Consider the following 21,173-nt stretch of genomic DNA (forward strand, 5'->3'; position numbering starts at 1 on the left):
GTAACACTCCTCAAGTGTGGGCCTGACCATGTCACCACACACACACACACACACACACACACACACACACACACACACATACACACACTCAATAAATTCCAGTGGCTCCTTATCTTCAGTGGGATCGAATACAAACTCTTCTGTTTGGCATTTAAAGCCCTTCGAAACCTAGTCCCATGCTGCCTTATCTATCTGTTATACTTTACTCCCTTCCTCCAAGCTCTATACAATGCAGACAAACTGACCATACTATTCCTCACTCACTAAATTTTATCTCCTGTCTCTGTGCCTGGGAAGATCTTCCTCCTCATTACATCCTGGGCCCCTTCAAGACATAGCTCTGTCTCCTCTACATGAGACTTTTCCTGGTTCCCTCTGATAGTAACGGCCTCCCCTCCAGATGACCTTGTATCCTGTTTTGCACATGTTTTTCACATACCTATAAATGTACATTTTTCTCCTCCATGGAATGTACATTTCTTGAATGCAGGGATTTGCTCACTGACTGGTTCACTCTTGTCTTTATATCTTAAGCACCCAGCACAGTGCCTGGCACATAGTAGGGTCTTAATACATGCTTAATAAATTGTTGGTGGACAATATCATTATGAGGTAAGTGGTACAAGTATAATCCCCCATTATATAGATAAGAGAACAGACTCAGGAAGGTTACATGACTTGCCCAGAGTCACACAGCTAACAGGTATCAGAGTTGGAATGCCTATGCAAGTTTCCTCCTGACTCTAAGGCTTATACACCCTCCACTACCACATACTTGCCCATCTGTTGAGTGCTTACTGTATGACAAGGAACTGTATCAAGATGTTCAAGCAAATAGAATATCCCCTAAAAAGCTTCCAAACTAAACAAAAGCCATTAAACAATAAATTAGAAGTAAAATATGAACGGGAGAAAAGCTGTACTGTTTCTAAGACATTCTGAGTCATGGAGAACAGAGAAATTTGTTTAAAAGCATCCATCTATTTGAGAACATTATTTTAAAGCTTTAAAATCATTCAAAAATTATTATGGTCTTATCCATCAGAAGCAGTGTAGAGAACTTTGCTGATTCTATTTTCTTTCATTCATTCAACAAATACTCAAGGAATGCGTGGTCTGTGTTCAGCACTATATTAGGTACCGGGAAGGATACTTACGTAACTTAAAAAAATGATCCCTGCCCTCCAGCTTTAGTCAAGTTTTGGAGATACTTGAAGAGTTAAACAATATAATTAAGTGTCCAACATCTGCTAGAGACAATAGATGGCAGTTGTAGGAAAGAAATATTACTCCAGACAGATAAGAACTAGGAGAAAACTTCATGGCCCTAGGAGAAAACTTCATGGGCTTTGAACACTAGGCAAGTTTTGGATAAGCAGAGAGGAATGGAGAGCATAATATGTGAAGTGGGAATAGAATTAGCAAAGACAAAGAGACAGAATGACAGTAAATAGAAAGCCAGTGTCAAGGCCAAGAAGATCTGGGCTAAAGTCCTTACTGGCAAATGTGACTGTGGGCAAGTCACTCAAGCTCTCAGAGACTTTTTAGTCTCATGACCTCATTTTGCTCTTTAAAATTACTGAGGACACCTCCTCCCACTCCAAGAGCTCTAATTTACGTAGCTTATAGCTATCAACATTTACCATATTAAAAATTAAAATATCTTATTGTGAAAAGAGTTTTGACTTTGACTTGTAAGGGTTTGGGGACAGCTAGGTGATCCACTGGAGTGTTGGGCCTGGAGTCAGAAAGACCGGAGTTTCAAACCTGGCCTCAGTTACTTACTAGTTGTATGGACCTGAGCAAGTCACAAAACCCTGTTTATATTTGAACACAATAACAAAGGGGTTTTGGGGACCCCCAGTTTTGAGGGGTATTTGTTGTCCTACCATTTCAGTCATGTCCAATTCTTCATGACCCCAATTTGGGGCTTTCTTGGCAAAGATATTGGAGTGGTTTGCCATTTTCTTCTCTAGCTTATTTTAGAGATGAAGAAACTAAGGCAAACAAAGGTAAGTTCTTGCCCAGTCACATAGCTAGTAAATATCTAAGACCAGATTTGAATTCAGGAGAAATGAGTCTTCCTGATTCCCGGTTCAATGCTGTATCTACTACACCACCTCACTGCTCTAGAAACTCTCTAAAATTGCAAGTTGCAAAGACATAAATCTACACTGATAATGGTTCTTTCCTCACCTTGTACCAATGAAACCAAAGATCAAGTAATTATCTCTAATGCCATAGATCAAAGGGGCTTACTCCAGTATCTGTGGATGGATTTCAGGGTGTCTGTGAACTTGGACAAAAAAAAAGATTATACTTTTACTTCAATATAATTAGTTTCTTTTATCATCCCATATACTTCTTTATAAATTTAAAAGCATTATTCTGAGGAGTCCATAGTATTCAGAGTACCAAACAAAATCCATGACCAAAATAAAAATCAAGAATGCCTGGCATAAATGCAAACTATGCGTGGGAGACAATGAGTAGAACAGTCTGAATTAACCAAGGAGTTCCTGTGGGTAATTAGAGAAATAAAATTGAAAGGTTATATAGTTTGGTTTATGTCAAAAAGCAAGGAGAAAGAAAGAATTTTTTTCTGGACTTTTCCAGGCAGTTCCAAAGCTCACATAATGCATGAAATCCAAAGTGAAATTATCAGAATGAATAGTGCTTTAAAGAGACTTGAATAAGGACTCAGCAAGGTGGGAATGCCACTGATTAGTAGGAAGAAGGGAAATAAGCTTACCTTCTGGGCACCCTGCTTTAGAAAATTACGAGCAAAAGTCTCTAATATGCAGTTGAGAAATCCTGCCCCAGTGATTGATATTCTGCCTCTTTGTATGAATTCCGTCCTGCAACAGAACATATCCCTGTGATGTAATTTAATTTCTCTGTGCAAAGATGATACAAATTTTCAATAAATTAAAAGAATCATTTATCTTTACTATATTGTAATGACACACCTTTGTTCTCCCCCTGACTTTGCCTTTTGATCTATGTAATGGATGCAAGACACCCCAATATATAAAGTGCTGAGTAAAAACCCTAGGGGAATGTTAACCTGTTACTGCACAAAGAGAGAATCTTTTCAAGTGTGGAAACAGGCTAAGGAAACCTGGGTTAAGCCACGCATTTAGGACAGACTTAATAGCACTTTTGTTCCTTTATGCTCTTTGTTACCTTTGTCTCCTTGAGCCAGGAGGCCCTTTGTAATGACCATCCACACAGAGGTAGGTGGTTTACCCTGCGAATCTACAGATTAGAATGTGTCAGAGGACCCAGTCCAAGGTTACAAGAGCAATCTGTGCAGTAAGTGATAAATTTACAAGATCAGCCATGGGGTGAGTCAATCTAACCCCTCTCTATATGCCTTGTCCCCCCACTTCTTCTTTGTCTTAATCAATTATGCTGTTCAACAGCATAAAACAAAGGTATGGGTATAGAGCTAAGATAACATTTGGTCTCTCCATCAGTTAAAATGCTGGAAAGTCCTAAGCAAGATCAAAAAGAAGGGTAAAAAATATTAGAACTGTTTTAAGTTTTTTGAAGGACAAGGAAGGGAAGAGGATAATAATGCCTACTATGTGCCAGGAACTGTGCTAAGTGTTTTCATAAGTATCAGCTCATTTGCTCTTTTCAACAACCCTGTGAGATAGGTGGCATTATTATCTTCATTTTGCACTGAGGAAACTGAGGCAAACAGAGGTTAAGTGACTTACTCAGGGTCACACAGCTAGTACATGTGTGAGATCAGATTTGAATTGAGGTCTTCCTTTCTCCAGGTCTAGCACTCTGCCCACTGTGCCTGTATATAAGGAAGGGTCAGAAGCCCTGACTTTTCTTTCTTGCTGCTTTCTTTGCGGTCTTGCTACTTGTGGGATCAATGACAGGTCCAAAGTCAAAGACCCCACAGGCCTGGCAAAGCATGCCCCTAACCAGAAGTAACCAGGAGCTCAATTCAGTAGTTATGTTCTCATACTTTGTGAGATGAAGTGACAGCTAAGTGTACCCTAAAATTTCATTGTGATAATTTGACCTCAGATAATAGACTTGGGGTGTGGGAGATCTTCCATATTTCTGGCACTGCCACTAAATCAATCATTTAGAAAGCATTTGCTGCTACGTAGCAGGGAAGTTTAATAAACTCCCCTTCCTAACTCAAGCAAAAATCATGAATTTTTTAATAATATTTTAAATTGAGGCAAAAACATTCTTATCTAAATGTTTTTAATAGTCTTCTTCCAGGAAAGTGGCATGTTAACATGAATTTTAAAATTCCTGATGTCTGGAACCTTTTATTGTTGCTATTCATGGATGGGGGAGGGTGAAAGAGAGCAACTACTTTATAGCCTTCTTCACTATTTCACTAATATGTTCTAACTACTTCAAAAGAAGAACTCCTCAGAGGTTAGGAAGAAGCATTAAATTATATTCGCCTTTTATTTTTGTCCTTTTCTGAAACTATCTCCATGGGACCTATCATTGTCATCTGGCTACATGGCCATTAAAAGACAACCAAGACACTGATGAATTTACAGGCTTTCAAAAAAGCATCTTGGGTTAATAGAAATGAATTGGTGACATAGGGAATGAAAGATTACCATTCTCCTGAGTCATTTAGACTCCATTCTCCCCCAAATTTTATTTTCAATCAAAAGAGGTAAAGGGGAATATTTGTAGCTTTCCATCTCCTTTAACATGGATAAGAGAGAAAATAAAAGACACGTTTCCTGGTAATGTGCATTCACAGTGAAGGCATTTCTGGTAAGTTCTTGGATCCAAAAAGCTTTGTTATCATGGTCTAAATTGTCCCTGTAAGCCCCGGATTGGACTCTTTCCACTGAGAAGAACAGCCTATGCATTCTGATTCACAAGGCAAAGGAAAAAGCATTCAAAACTCATCTCTCTCCCTCTCTCTCTCTCTCTCTCTCTCCCTCTCTCAAACACACACACACACACACACACACACACACACACATACACACACACACACACACACACACAAAATAGTTTATCCAAATATTCAAAATGCTTTCATAGGCTAGATAAGGTTGCTTCTATCTCTCATGTCTAAGCCCATTTAAAATAATTTGCTTGCGTAAATTTATATTCTTGAGACATTAATCTTTCTCTTCCTTGATTAGGTTGTCAGCATAGAACTTTAGAGATTTTAATATTTAAAATGCAAAGTTGAACATTCTTACAATTTGAGGGAAACCACAGTTCTCAAAGTAGGTTTAGGTGACAGATTAATGAAATTCTTCCTTACATCGTAGTCTAACTAATAATTTCCTTCAGTCATCTATAGCAGAAACCTTCTGATAAATGTCCTCAGAATCTACCCACATATCCTAGAATAATAGGGTTCAAAATAGAAGTTATGCCCTTGTCATAAGATAGCTTATTTTTTAAAAACTAAAGGGCAAGAAATTCTATGCCTTCTCTCAATAACTCATTCCAGTGTTTAACATCCAAGTGTTGCTTGATCAGCAACTTTTGGATTATACATACTCAAACTAAATCCTTAAAGTTATGATTTATATAGATGAAGCACTGTACACTGGGGAAAATATATTATGAGTCCTGCTCCTTCTTGCTATAAGACAGGAGGCCAATTACCTCATCAATGAGACTCAATTTCTTTCTGAGTCACACAAATATCTGTGTGACCATGTCTAAGAACATAGGCCACAAAAAAGGCACTTACCTGCATTTGTAGATGGAGTTCCCTCACTTTGGAGTTCCTGTTTCACTGAAATCACAGGTCCCTATCCCTTATTATCCACACAGAAAATGACAACAAGAAGTAATTAAAGAATACCTGTTTCATGTAACCATTGTATGTAACTGGTGGATTACAGTTATGACCTCAAAATTATTTGAAATGCATCACATGAAACAACTTCATGACAAATCTGAAGTAAAAAATAAATTAATTTAAAAACTGAAAAAAAAAAGAATACCTGTTGTTTCACATTGGGCAAATGTGACAGTTATAATAATACTTGTATCTTTTTCCTCATAGAATTCATAAGGAATGTGCTTTGTAAGCTGTTGTGTTTTTTTTAAATATGAGTTACTACTATATGTCCACTTATTTCATTCTGTCTTCAATGAAGATGGTAGTAGAGTTCATCACCAACCTTTCTGCAAGAGCACTTCATGTGCAGATTGATTCAAAAAGTCCACACATATCTACTAGAAGTCATTTTCAGCAAAGGAGCACAATCTTTAACTTATCTTATATTTAAAGCCTTTTATTAAATCATTCCTTAGCTTTCTTTTCTCCATGCTAGCTAAAACCAGTTATTTTCACCTATTCTCTTATGTCTCCATCTCATTCTCCTCCCCTCACCATTTATTTCCTAGTTCTTCATGTGTCTAAGAAAGATGATAAGATGATTCAAGTCTTTTCCACATTGCATTTTAGGAAGAGCTAGAACTGGACACAGTACCTAATAAAGAACTACTATGTGCTGATTATAAAGAGTATTTTCTTATATTCTTCATTCTAGATATTTAATGTCTTTGGGTTTTGTTTTTGTTTTGTTTTACCATGCCCTTAAACTGCTGAATTCTGATCACTTTCTTATTCATAGAAGCAAAGCGATGTAATGGATAGAGAGCTGACCTTGAAGTCAGGAAGCCCTCTGTTCAAATTTGGCCTCTGACATATACTGGGTATGTGACCAATTTACTATGACTGTAAGTTGCAGAGAAGGAGCCTCCCAGAATAGGTAGATGGAGTTCCCTCACCTGGGATCCCTCCCTGTATCACTGAAATCACAGGTCCTTATTATCCACAAAGAGAAAAACAACAAGGAAATGAAGAATACCTGTGCCCCTACACCATGACATGCAATTAGATGGAAAATTCATTAAATTAGTTCACATATGGCAAGGAGTTAATAACTACAGTCTTTCTGGTAAGATGAAAGAATATAGAGCCTTGTTAACTTCCCTGTCATTGAATTCTCCAGACCCCTGGACACCACTAAGTGCTTTGCTAATGCACCCTAAGGTGCTTCAGGGCTTCCTCTCACAGTCTGGGCTATGACTGAACCCTACCCTCTCTATATCTGCTCTCTCCTAATTAGAATGTGAGTGCTTGAAAGCAGAGACCACCAGGCTTTTCTATGCATATCCCCAGCACTTAGCAAATAAATATATGCATGTATGTGTATGTGTGTAAATGTGTGTGTATTCACACACAGAAATACATATATAATATATGCAATATATATATTTTATACATATATTTATGTATGTATATATATACATATATATATATATATATATATAAAACATAACCTTCAATGTGAAAGAATTTTGAATAAGAGATCAGTCCAGCATCATTTAAAGCACTAAGGCAATTTACCAAATGAATTACAGCTCAGTTTCCTCCTGTTTTTCAACTCTGGGTCCAGGGATCAGAAGCCACATTACAAATGGTTGAGGAGGGAGGGGTTGATGAGAAGCAAAAACAGTAAGTGTAAACAACCTTTTACGAAGGTTTAGCAGTGAAAGAGAAGTGGCATCTAACCTTGACCAGTTTGATACTGGTCAACTTTTAAGTTCAGAAGAGATCAACGCATGTTTTCAGGCAGCAGAGAAGGTCTTCCTGAATTCAAGGATACTTCTCTATCCATTATACTACGCTGCCTCTACGGGGAACAAACTGACCAGAAATCGATGATTTAAAGATGTAGTGATGGGGAAAAATAAGGGCAGATTGAAGATAAGTGATTAAAATGAATGGGGCAGGATTTCAGAGCAAATAGAAGGGGATAGCGCAAGTGGAAATATAACCTTATTTAGGAGAGAAGACTATTTCTTCTTTAGAAAAAGCAGAGAAGGTGATTAAAGATGTTGGGAGGTTTGGAAGTGTCGAGCAGGAAAGACGAGGGAGCTTACAATGCATGGCCTCAATTTTTCAGTAAGAGGTAAAGTCACCTGCAGTGAAATACAAGGATAGAAATGGCCCTGGGAACTTGAAAGAGTGCTCAACAGTCAATCAGAGGTGAATAAAAAGAAGTACCATACAGCCCCCCTGTAAACTACCATTCATTCAACTTTATACCATCATTCTTGGCAGTTTTTTTCTATAATCTACTTCTGTAGTTTAAGAAGGTCATTTCAAATCCTTATCCCTTATTCTACAATACTATCCCCCATGCCACTCCTCCGTATATACAAAGAACTGTTCTTTGTACTTTATCCAAGCCACTGATGATTGATTAACTTGAAAGACTTCAAATGTAAACATCTTGAGGGCAAGAATGTTTTCCTGTTTTTCTGTATTTGTGTTCCTTGAATATATCAGATACTTAAAAAGTAAAATATTTGTTGAGTATTCTTCATTAAATGAAAGCACGTGGAACACGTTCCATATCAGATTTCCCACTTTTTTCTTTGGAAAATATCGCCAGCATTCATGCTGCTGAATTCAATAGGGGGCAGTCTTCACCTGGCTGATCAATAAACAGAACAGGAAGAGCTAGAAAATTTTAGTGACAAATCCAGGCCCATTCAATCTTTGTGTCTGAGACACACCTATAATTTTTTTTCCATCATATTGGTATAATTAAATATGGAACATATGGGATCAAAGAAAATAAAAGAATAATCCAAGTCCTAGAAACTGCTTTGCTAAAGTAAACCACAGGGTATAATTAACCTCCCTTTGTCTCAGCTTCATTTAGTTACAGTTGTGTTTCTATCTCTTTCTGTGGAGGACAAAAAGTTCATGGAAAATATTGATTGCCATTTAATCCCTACAGCACATAGCTACCTACCCTGAATCCCTGAGATGGCAGTCATGGGGAGAGCAAAGTCTATTAACGAGATCCCACCACTGAATTATTGACTGGTTAAGTATGGCAAATCTGGCCTAATTGTTTTCATGATGGGAGTTTAATTAAAGTGCCTTTGATAAAAAAAAAAAAAAAAGAGTGCAAAGAAAAATGAAATAGAAAGGGGAAAGGGAGAAAAAGAAAGAGAAAGATGAAAGAAGGATCAGTCTAATTAGATTGTATCAAGCCTTTCCTTCAACACCACAGAGCAAGTGGACTCCTCCAAAGGAAACACAGACTTAAAAATCCCACATTAAACCAGGTTTCCCATTCAAATTAGAATTCACTTAAATGAATTTAAAACACTTTTGATTTGTTATTTTAAAAAAAAAAGCATTTGATTTCAATGGTATAGGATATTCCCAGTGAGGAAATCACCTCCACCAAGGCAGACCACAACTATTTTACAATTTGTAATCTTGGAAGGGGTTGTCTGTGACACCCGAGATAATTAATGAGTTAAAAGACCTGAACCCAGTTCTTCCTGAACCCTAGGTTAATAATCTATCTACTACACCACACTGTCTCTACCTGAGTGGATTATATTTCCACACTATTTAAAAGCAAAGCTTTATTTACTCATTATCTACTAAAAGAAAAGAAAGTCCTGGGCAAGGCATTGTAGGGGACTATTTACATAATCTGTTTCAGCACTATGATGGAAAAAGTACTGAACTGGAGTCCTGGCTGTGACAATCACCAGCTGTATGACCTTTCGCATGCCACTTGACTGCGTTTCAGATTTCTCATCTGTAAAATAGAGATAATAATACTTACACTACCTACCTCACAGGGTTGTTGTGAGAAAAGCACTTTGGACACTTCCAAATGCTATGGAAATATCACTATTACTATAAAATTCATTCTTGCAGGAAGACAACAATGCAGACAATTGGTTGTGAGTATTTAAGGAAAAGGTTAGGTAAGGATGGGAGGAAACAGTAGAAATAGGAATGCACCTTACTAGTTGAGCAGACACCAATCCTGTCTAACATTTACATTGCCAGCAAGTGGTAGGTATAAATGTAATTACAGTAAGTCCAAAGGATTCTTCCACTTCTCCCAAAGGAAAATTCAGAGAAAAGAGAAAACAATGTCACTTAGCAATATGGCTCTCTAGATAGCCATATATTTTGGTTTGTGCCATGCCATGAACAATCTTTTTCCTCAAATATGCAAAAAAAAATTTTTTTAAATGCCTAACCACTTGGATGCCTACTACGAAAAGATTCTGCAGCTCATTATTCCATCATATACACATCTTAGACCTTTAAAATCATGTATTTCTATTCTTTACACAATGTAGAAACTATGGCAAATAACTTTTATAAACATACCAGGTCTTTTGATAGGTGCTAAGAAAGATGAAAAGATAAATAAGTCAAGGTCTCTAATCTTAAAGAGTTTATAATCTAGGGTTTGGGTCCAGGTTCACCCAATTCTTTCAAAGAAAAAAACAAAAAATAAGTAACCCAAAAGAAACCAAAAAAGTTTTCTAAACACTGAAATTTTAGTTTTTCCTCTTGGGAGCTACTTGTCTCTGGAAACATAGGAACTGTCATATTAGAATAATCCAACTGACAATCCATCCCAGAATACTGCCTCTAGCAATGTTCTAGACCAGATGCTTCAGGGGGGAAAAGAGAAAGAAAAGAAACAGGAAAAACACTCCATCTCTGGTGCAATAATATACACAAGGGAGATGCCCTTCCTCCTTCTTCAACTCAATTAATGACAAACTTAAGTTTTGAAGTAGAATGATTTTTTTTAACCTTGGCCATTTTTCCCTCTGAGCTAGGGTATAGTGTAATATTGAAGAAAGAACTCCGGACCAGAAGTCAGAAGACCTTGGTTCCAAAGCTGGTTCTCCTACTGACACGTTGTGTTCCCTCAGGAAAATCACTTCATTTCTTTGGGCCTCAGTTCCCACATCTGTAAAATGGGTGCTTTGGACTAGATAATCTCTAGAGTCGTTTCTAGCATCAAATATCAAATTAAATCAAGCAGAAATTTATCATCCTAATAGTGAATTCATATTTGTATAGTGTTCCTCTATTTACCGGATGCTTTCTTTTTTTATCTTATTTTTCAATTATCAAGCATTCATTTTCTTTCTTTCCCAATAAAAAAAGAAAATCAAAAATCCTACAAAGTACTTTCTATACAAATGCCCTATGCAAGGTAAAATCTATGACTATAATATGATTCCATGAATTTTCATTGATGGGGAAAGGGGGAAGTAGAATTTACTGAAGAGACCAAGACAACTGAATTTGACTGTTAGTTTTAATGGGTACAATGAAATACCTTTTTTGCTTACAGTCTTGAGTGGAAGAACTAGGCATCGATGTGTTAACAGTTTGTCGAACAAATGAACAAATCCACACTGCAGCCCTCTCTGACTACTTGCAATCTACTCGTTGTAGTAACAATCACACACCTAAAGTCTTTTATTAGCAGGATCAAAATCAGGTCCTCTTGACCTTATGTTTTTGTACCCTTTGGCAATCTGATGAAATCAATGGATGCCTTCTCAGAATATTTTTAAATACATAATATAAAATACATAGAATTTTGAAGGATGCAAATTATATTGATATACAATTATCAAGACAAAAATAGTTCATGGATTCCTGGGTTGAGAAAGAATCCCTTGTCTAAATCGTCACAATAAAGCAAAAGAAGTAACAGGTCTCATGAGGAAATCATAAAAAGACCCAAAGAGCAGGTGAAATACAAAGCCAGGTTTCTTATGACTGAATCCTGAACTCTACTCACTATACAATATTAGATTAAGTAAATAGCTATTATTCTCTCTTGGGATAGGAAAAGTATCCTTTGGACATGTGGGGAGCTTAGTATTAAGATAGTATTCAGATCACAAGAACCAGAAAGTATAGAAGGATCACAATGAGCATAAGATTAGACTGATGGAAGTGGGGTTGAGGAGAGTAGAGGAGGGAGATTCCCTAGTAGCACTTTAATAACAAGTATTTTAAATAAAAGGATGTCTAATTGGGGTTTCTTGAATTGCTTACTGGGAAATTTATTCTTAAGAATTTAATGGTATCCTTACAAATGACTTATGCCTTTAGAATGGTCATTGAGACAAAGTGGAAAAGGGGGAGGAAAGCAAGAGGAGATATCTGCACATGCTTGGGAAAGGATAAGTGAGGCAGGTTCAAAGTTCTACAGGTCTCCCCAAGATTAGAGAGACCCAATGACCCACTCCCTAGATGGGGCAAACACTGAATAACAAATAATACCATGCTAAGTGGTTACATCATGAAGTTTCCAAGTTGCTCTGCTTCCTCACAGGAATGTGAGAGTTTTGGAAGAGTTAGAATTAACAATCTATGAAAGACTTACCATTTTATAGAACAAAAAAATGAAATTCAGAAAGGTTAAATGACTTGTTCAAGATTACACAGTAAGTAACAGAGCTGGAACTCAAATCCAAGTCTTTTAACTGTACATCCAATGCTATTTTTGCCACTCTAGATTAGCAAGACATGCCAAGGCTAGTGACCCACTAGCATAGCCTTTGAGAATCATAAATCACATCTACACTGTGATGAGGCATTAAAGAATGACTTTAATGGAGGATACATAGTATTTAGCAGACTCATATTTGATGAATGAATGAAAAAATAAAATAGACTAAACTATCCCTATAGCTTAAAGAATAAACAAAAATCAAAGGCATGAAAAGGGAAGGTCTGTATCAAGGGAAGAAACATAATCCCTTCCCCTAACCACGAGCCCCAAAAGTGAAATTTTAATTCAATCAATCAATAAACATTTAATAAGCACTTACTACATGCTGGACACTGTGCTAAACTCTAGGGATATAAAAGGAAGCAAAAAAACAATCCCTGCTCTCAAGGAACCTACAACCTAAAGGGAAAGACAAGGTGCAAACAATAGAAACAAAGCAAGTTATATACAGGATAAACAGAAAAGAAGAGGGGGAGGGCCTAGAATCAAGAGGGATTGAAAAAGTCTTTCTGTACAAGATGGAATTTGAGTTGGGACTTAAGGAAGTCAGGAAAGTCAGTAAGCAGAGCAGAATAGGGAGAGCATTCTAGCAGAATGTCTAGCAGACAGGCAGAGAAAATGTCCAGTCAAGAGATGGTATGGCTTGTTCCTGGAATAACCAGGAGACCAGTATCACTGGAAAACAAATCTGGGAATAATGTAAAAGACTGGAAAAGTAGGAAGGAACTTGCTTATGATGAATGCAATTTTATATTTGATCCCGGGAGTCACAGTATTTATTGAGTAGGGGGGATGATATGACCAGATCTGTGCTTTAGGAAAATCACTTTAGTGACATGAAGGATGGATTGGAGAGGAGAAAGATTTAAGGTAGGCAGACCCATCAAGGAGCTATTACAATAGTATAGGCATGAGATAATGAAAGCCTGCACCAGAATGGTAGCAGTGTCAGAAGAGAGAAAAGGGTATATTTGAGATGCTACAAAGGTGAAATTGACAGGCTTTGGCAGCAGATTTATTCGATATAGTGGAGTAAGAGATAGTGAGGAGTCCTGGATGATTTCTCAGGGAAAGCCTGAGGGACTGGGATGAGGGTGTTGCCCTCTATAGTAATAGGGAAGGTAGGGTAGAAGGTTAGAGGGAAAAATAATTAAAACTGTTTTGAACATGTTGAGTTTAAGATGTGTTCTAGATGTCCACTTCAAGAATGTCTGAAGGGCAATGGGAAATGCAAGATTGGACATCAACAAAAAGGTTAGGGAAGAAAAGGTAGGTTTAAAAATCAGCAGCATAGAAATGGTTATTAAATTCATGGGAGTTAATGAGATCACCAACTGAAATAGTACAGAAGGAGAAGAGAAGACAGTCCAGGACAGAATCCTGAAGATCAACTAGGGTTAGAGGGCATGACCTAGAAGAAGATCCAACAAAAGAGATGAAGGAGTGGTCCAATATATAGGAAGAGAACCGGGAGAGAGTGCTGTCCCAAAAACCTAAAGAGAAGAGAGTATCAAGGAGGAAAGAATGATCAACAATGTCAAAGCCTGCAGAGAAGTCAAGGAGAGAATAAGGATTGATAAAAGGCCGTTGGATTTCACAACTAAGAAATCATTACTAATTTTAGTGAAAGCTGTTTCAGTGGAATGATAAGGTCTGAAGCTGGATTGTACAGAGTGAAGAGGAGAATAAGAGAGAAAGTGGAGGCACCTATTATAGATGTCCTTTTTGAGTTTGGTTAAAAAGGACAAGAGATACATGATGATAGTTAACAGGGATAGATATGAGGACCAGTAGACATGGAGAAATTGAAAATAAGTAAAAAGTGGGGATAACTAAAGGGGTAATCTTTTAGAGAAGAAAAGATGAAATGGGATTGCTTGAACAAGTAGAGAGGTTAGCCTCAGTAAGAAATCCACCTTATCATGTAAGAAAGGAGTAAAGGAGGTGATAGTGGCCAAAAACAATTGAGTAATGGGAGATGAGGAAGAGAAAAGAGGGAGCTTAAGGCAAATGACTTCAATTTTTTCAGTAAAATATGAGGCAAAGTTCACAGCTCAGAATGAGAACAGGAAGAATAATGGGAGGTTTCAGAATGGATGAAAGATTTTAGAAGAGCAGCTGTGGAGAATAGGATAATGAGTTTGTAAGTGTAGTATATAGTAGGATTACCTAGCAGCACTGAGGACTGCTGCTAACATATATTTGTAATGTACCCAATCAGAACAGTTACATGATTTTCTCCATCTTCATTCAACAGCATATATGTAGGAGAAAAAGTGATGAAAGGAGGAAGTGATACTAGGCTGAAACTTGACTGGACATAATTGACAATGTGATAAAAGGAGGCTAAGGGAGATGGGGGAAGAATTCAGGAAAGGAAGACAACGTAGAGTTTAATTAGTTCACCAACAGGCCAAGATGGGTCAAAGAGGAGATAGTGTAGGGGAGATTGCCTGGGAGAGAACTGAGGGGTCAACAGTTTAGAGATCACAGTGTAGATGAAGATTATGGTATTGTAAAGGAAGGCAGAGGGAGAGGTGAAAAGCCAATAGATTATGGTTTATTGCTTTATATCTTTCAAAAGATTATAACTTCATCCATTCATGCCAACAACATATTATGAAAACATTCCATTTAGGCCTATCTGCCTTGTAGTACCTCATATTCTCCGACTTTCCCTATTTCTTCCCTACCTCCATCAAAACTTACCCTCTCTGTATGCCTTTACAGCCCAGGAAAGAAAAGTGTTGACTTGAAGTCAGAAACACCTAAGTTCAAGTCCAGTATCAGACACATATTAGCTATGTGGCTCTGGGTAAGTCATTTAACCAGTCAGCCTCAATTTTCCTTATCTGTAAAAGGAGAGGACTGAATTTGATGGTCTCTATGTTCCTAGGATTCACTAGTGGTGCCAGTTGATTCCAATTAAATTTCAACTGCTAGATATGCAAAGATAAAAAATTATACAGTTCAGACCCTACCTCCCATGATATAATAAGGAGGACTGAAGTTCAACATACAATATAAGACATTGTGTGGTAAGAGCAAAGGAAAGATCCAGAGAAAAATACCCCAGGAAAACATGAAGAAAAATTATTTCAATGGGGAAAGAACAAAATTTCAATAGGTTCAGAAGAATCACATTTTGGGTGTGTCAGATGACATTTATAAATGCATGGAAGTAAGAGGGGACAAAATGAGATTGAGGAAGGTCTAGCAGTCTCATTTGTCTAGACTCAAAAGTGCCCCCTCACCTCCACCTTTTAAAATTCTTAACTTTCTTCATGGTTCAGCTCAGGTGACATCTGTTCTAGAACTCTCATGATCTCCCTGCTTCTTGGTGTTCTCTTCCTCCTTAAATTATCTTCTATGTACATATGTTTATATATTTTTTTACCTGCTATGCTAGAAGTTCCTTGAGGGTAGAGGGCTAGCTTCCTTTTTTGTCTTTTCATTTAGCACAGTGTCATGCACATAGTAGGTGAATAACTAATGTCTGTTTAATTGAGCTAAGTACAGTAGCATGAAAGGTTGGTTGGATCCCCAGTCTAGGGAGAGTTTAAGAGGGGAAAAGAACAGATATTTATTAAGGGCCTACAATATGCCAGACACTGTGCTTTGGTGCTTGGAAAATATTCTCTCATTTTCTCCTCACAATAATGTTAAATTTCAGACTAAGAAGTTTAGAGTCAATGAAGTTTGTTGCTCTTTCCCTTCTTAGAGAACTGTAACAATACCTTTCTGTGTATGCCTTAATTCAAAAGTTTGAATCAAATGATGGAAATTCCATAGACATAGACAGCCATCTTCTCCCCTTATTAATAGGGCCAGCCCTAGGGAAAGATGTCCTGAACCTGTAAGGTTCTATTCAATGGACTGGTATTTATCAATAATATCTTTCTATGACACATTATGGCTTATCAAGCACTTCCCCAAAACAATGCTTTGAGGGAGATAGCAGAAGTATCAGAGTCCCCTTTTACAGATGAGGAAAATAATATTGAAACTCAAATTGATGAACAGACTTGCCCACAGTCACACAGGTAGGAAGCATGAGTATTGGAATTGAGAATGATTTTGTGGGGCCAGACATGGGAGTAAGACCACAACTATGCACAACCCAGTATTATCTGAATCACACACCTAACAGCCATTGGCACATCTATAAGCAGCTTTGTCAAAAGTTTAGGAACTCAGAACAGCTGGTTCCTGCCAGACATGGAGAGGTCTAATTCAAAACTTGGGAGGTACTCAAAGGATTGGTTTTCTTCCTTCTATCATTTTAAACAAGGGGCTGTCGCCTTGTTTCTGATGAGAGAATGCAATAGGGACGGCCATTGAATCTCTCCTCAATGCTACATCTTGTTTCACAATTTGTGTTCTGAGCTTGGATGTGTATCAAAAGTGGCAGTGACGGATTCCAGCATCTGAAATTACTTCAAATGCTGCTGTAAATGCATAGTAGGAAACTGAACACTGCTGCTCAATTTTGCTTTCTGTCTCTTTGCTTAGCTGCCAATATTAACGCTGATTACAAAACTGACAGTGCAGTCACCAGATGCTGATTCTCAACATGATTGAGGACTGTGATTCTGATCCTAAGTGTACCAGCATTATATTCATATTTTTACTGTCCTAAGGAATTTCAAGTTGTTGCATGTAAAATCAACACCTTGGTTCAAAAAAAAATATTGCTGACACAGGGAAGGGAGAAGGAAGGAAGCCTTTCCACTGTAAAGTCTAGGTCTCATCTATCAAAACTCTTAAAGAAAAATTATATAATTTTGGTACTAATAAGGATCACTTAAAAATCACTTAAAAATCAAAGTGACAATACCAAGGTGTTCCCACGTTTTTAATAAAAATTTCTTGCGAAATCATCTTGTGACATAGAATAAGTATTATTATTTCCACTTTTCAGAATTAGAAACTGAGCAAAAGGTTAAGTGATTTTCCAAAACATCATCATATAGCTCCTTAAGACTTGCAAAGCATGTTTTCTATGTTATGTCATTTAAGCCCTACCACACCCTGTATGCTGGGTATAATTATCTTCATTTTACAAATGAAGGAAATAAGGCTGAGAGAAGTGACGTGCCCAGGACCACAAAGCTAGTAAATACCTGAGATGGGATTCAAATTTGAGTCTTCCTGAGAAAATGAATATCAAAGTATTTTTGCATAAAGCAAGTTTGCATAGATGCAAATATATGGTATTATTAATACTGACAGTTAATAAAAACCTATTTTAGATTTGTATTGTCATCCTAATTCAGATGACATATTCCTTTAAAATTAAAAATGCTAAGTTTGGAGAATTAGCCATGCTGATCATAATGAAAATACCTCTAACTTTGATATAGCTGCAAACAGTGCTATCTGGGCTATTCACATGTAAAATATTTCACAGAAAGTTAGTGGCCCAGCTAAAACTAAAAATCAGGTCAGTACAGGGTTCTCTCTACTGGCATCACTGCCTATTTGTTGAGGATGCTATATAAGCCAAGGGTTGGGTTAGTTGTCTGAAGACTTCTCCAATTGGTTAACGGTACTGTACTTAATGCTCATTGACCTAAAAATGTATATTTGCTCTTTTACTTCCTTCCTCTGGTCAGTAAGCTAAGAGTACACTACCATTGATCTATTGGCAATATACTCAGTATTCCTCATGGACAAAAATTCCAATGGCAGCCAAAGAAAACACAGTAGAGGCTATGAAATTTCTCATGGGTCTTATAACTAATTTCTCTTGGGGCTACTCACTTTTAGGGCACTGGCTACACAGGTAAGTGCTCATTTCAATGACTGACCAAAAATAGGGTCAGGAAAACAACTGCTTATCATAAGGTCAAAATGGAGGAAAATACAGCCTCATTTTGAAATGTGAAAGCTTACAAACTGGCACTCTTGTCAAAACATAAAGACAACCAGTCTGAATATGGTACTTTTCCAGGAAGGCTAAAATTCTTTATCAGGTAAATTATCACTCATCTGACACAGGGCAGTAAATTCCTGCCAGAAAGTAGGAGGACAAGTTCTTAAGGTTCCCTTCAACTCCTAAATTCCAAGAATTTCAGAATGCCAGCTATACATCTTAGACTTTCTGAAGTACATAGAACTGTGACCTCTGTTGGGCATCTATCACACTCCAGTTTTGGGGGGGGGGGGGGGGGGGTTTGAGTATACATCTTATTTTCCCTTCTAGGATGTGAGTGCCTTAGGCACATGGATTATATCTTAAATGTCTGTGCATCTTCAAGACCTAGTACATTATAGTGCAACGTATTAACATCAATAAAAATAATAAATATTTGTTAAATAAATGATTGAATAAAGGGAAGTGAGGGAAGGAAGTGGCGCAGAGATAGTAAACACAAAATAATGGGGGAAATCCATTAAAAGCATATGTGCAGACATAAAAAGAGACAAATTAATATATTAGAGGGTACTGTATTGTGGAAAAAGAAGGCTCTGGTCCAGGTGTTTTATTTATACAGATAAAATCTGCTATTCCCTTTTCCTTAATTGTTTCATGTTTCAATAATAGTCTGATGACTAATTAGTATTCTGAACATTAAGGTCAGGGTATGTGTGTGTGTATATAGAATAATGCTTCCTTTGACCATAGATCCAGAGGCTTTTCTAAAAGTCATTAGCTATCTCTTCAATTCCTTTATCTCTACGGCTGAAATTTAAGGTAAGAAACAATTCCTGAGCAAAGTCTGCACAGCCAATGCATCACATTACTTTGGAGAAGTCAAGCACAAAATATAGTAATAAAAGATAGTAATAAAGTACCTGATAGAAAAAAAGTAAAAACAGTTTGGAAATGCAAACAAGATGGCAAAATGGACCACCATCAAGTTATCTGCCCAATTCATTCCTAGAAAAAGAAATTTTTACATTTCTGGAAAAAAAACAGATTTACCATTAGGGGAAAAAGTCAATGACCATCAAAATATGCACAATGTATACATATATCATTAAATTCTCAAGAGAATAGATTCAGTTTATCTCTACTGGTGGAGGCATGTGTATATTTATGTTTAATTGGTAGAAACCAATTTAGAATTAAGGTTTTTTTAAAAAGAAACTAAAATGTCCATACCTTTTGACCCAAAGATCCCTTTGCTAGACATATAACCCAAGGAACTTAAAGACAGAAATAATGGTCTCATACATAATAAAATCATCATAGTATCACTTTTCATGGAAATGAAGTAATTGTCCTTTGCCTAGGGAAGAGTAAAGCAAATTGTAGTACAATAATGAAATAGACTATTATTATCCTAAAAGAAATAATTAATATAAAGAATTCAGAATCATGAGGAGATGACATACGACTCTGTGAAGAGTAAAATAATCAATACCAGGAAAACAGCACACACAGCCATAGCAATGTAAACAGAAAGAATAATAGAGCTGAAAACTGTGTTATCAAAATAAGGAAGCTTCATCCCAAAAAAGGGCTGAAAGAAAAAGGTACTTTTTTCCCTTTGCAGAAGTGAGGTGACAATAGATGTATAATACTGTATATACTGGCAGATATAGTTGATATGCTCACTGGTTTTGCTAAATTGCCCTTTTATTTGTTTTTTAATCATTTTTAAGAGGGATTACACTATGGTAGGGATGATGTAGAAATATGCTTGGAAATAAAAATGACATTAAAAACTAAAACTATCAATAAAAATAAAATTTTTTAAAGCATACACCTACTGGGTTATGTACTTTATTAAGATATGAAGTTTTGCATACCTTATTAATTGGAAATACCACACCAATATTCTAAGAATATTCATATAACAAAATTTAGCAGCACTGACAATTTGTCAGTTTAAAGACAGGCATTCATCATTTTCATTTAATTCATCTCTAAAGTTGGACATGAACTTTTTGATCATGCTGCACATGCGTTGATTCAACACAAATTTATAATAGGTCCCTACTTAATCTTAGTAGCCTTTGTTTCCATAGGTAAACATTAAGAAGTCTTAGAAATTATATTTTAAGTATTAAAGGGTAAGTAGATTTTCTTAAGCCTGAAGATGAGTAACAGGTAACTGAGATACTTATTCAAAAATGGAACAGTTATGGCTCTTAAATGTTATGAATTTAATTAGACTTTATTATACTAAAATAAAATTAAATGTTCCCTTAAGATACCATATTTTTTTTAATTTAACACAAAAATCTCCATACTGATAAGGTTAAGAAGTAAAAATTAGTAATTCTCCTGTATGGAAGAGTAGTTAAATATTGTATAATTGTATTTTTCAACTAAAAGAAATGTTTATTATTGAAATCAAAACAAGTAAGCACAAAATGTAATTACTCACCTTCCTTCATATTTGAGTTTAACTCAAATCGTTAAACTAACCCTATTAATGAGATAGAACATGAGCAAAAGAAACCAGAAATAAGCACAGATAAGGCTTCCAAATGTGTTTGCAAACATACAACAGGAACTCATTAATAAACCTGCACTGATTATAAAATTCCAGAGGTCAAACATCATCTCTTACTACTAACTAATCAATGAATACTCATAAATATGCTTGGGACAAACAAAGTTTAAGTAAGAAGGGCTCCTATCCTCAAGTAGTCAACTTGGGGATAAAAAACTAGGACACATATCTATAATACGTGCATGGTATTTGATTGCAATGATCTTGGAAAGTGCCAAAATATAGTGCTAAGTGAGATCTGAGAGGCAAGGTCCTTATGGAAACATTAAAAAAAAACAACAGCTTTTGTTACTTGTTCCTATAATCACAATGAAATTTTAAACAATTAACTTTGAAAATAAAAGTGTGA

General features: G+C 36.5%; 1 protein-coding gene across 1 annotated transcript in view; it reads right to left on the reverse strand.

Annotated features, from left to right (window-relative positions):
* PRELID2 (PRELI domain containing 2) overlaps positions 1 to 21,173 on the reverse strand; it is an 89,084-nt gene that overhangs the window by 26,221 nt on the left and 41,690 nt on the right. Inside the window, exon 5 of the mRNA XM_072630647.1 lies at positions 2,753 to 2,858. Within this exon, the coding sequence (XP_072486748.1) occupies positions 2,753 to 2,858 (106 nt within the window). The remainder of the gene's footprint in view (positions 1 to 2,752; positions 2,859 to 21,173) is intronic.

Source organism: Notamacropus eugenii, chromosome 1 (genome assembly GCF_028372415.1).
Source record: "Notamacropus eugenii isolate mMacEug1 chromosome 1, mMacEug1.pri_v2, whole genome shotgun sequence".
NCBI lineage: Eukaryota > Metazoa > Chordata > Mammalia > Diprotodontia > Macropodidae > Notamacropus > Notamacropus eugenii.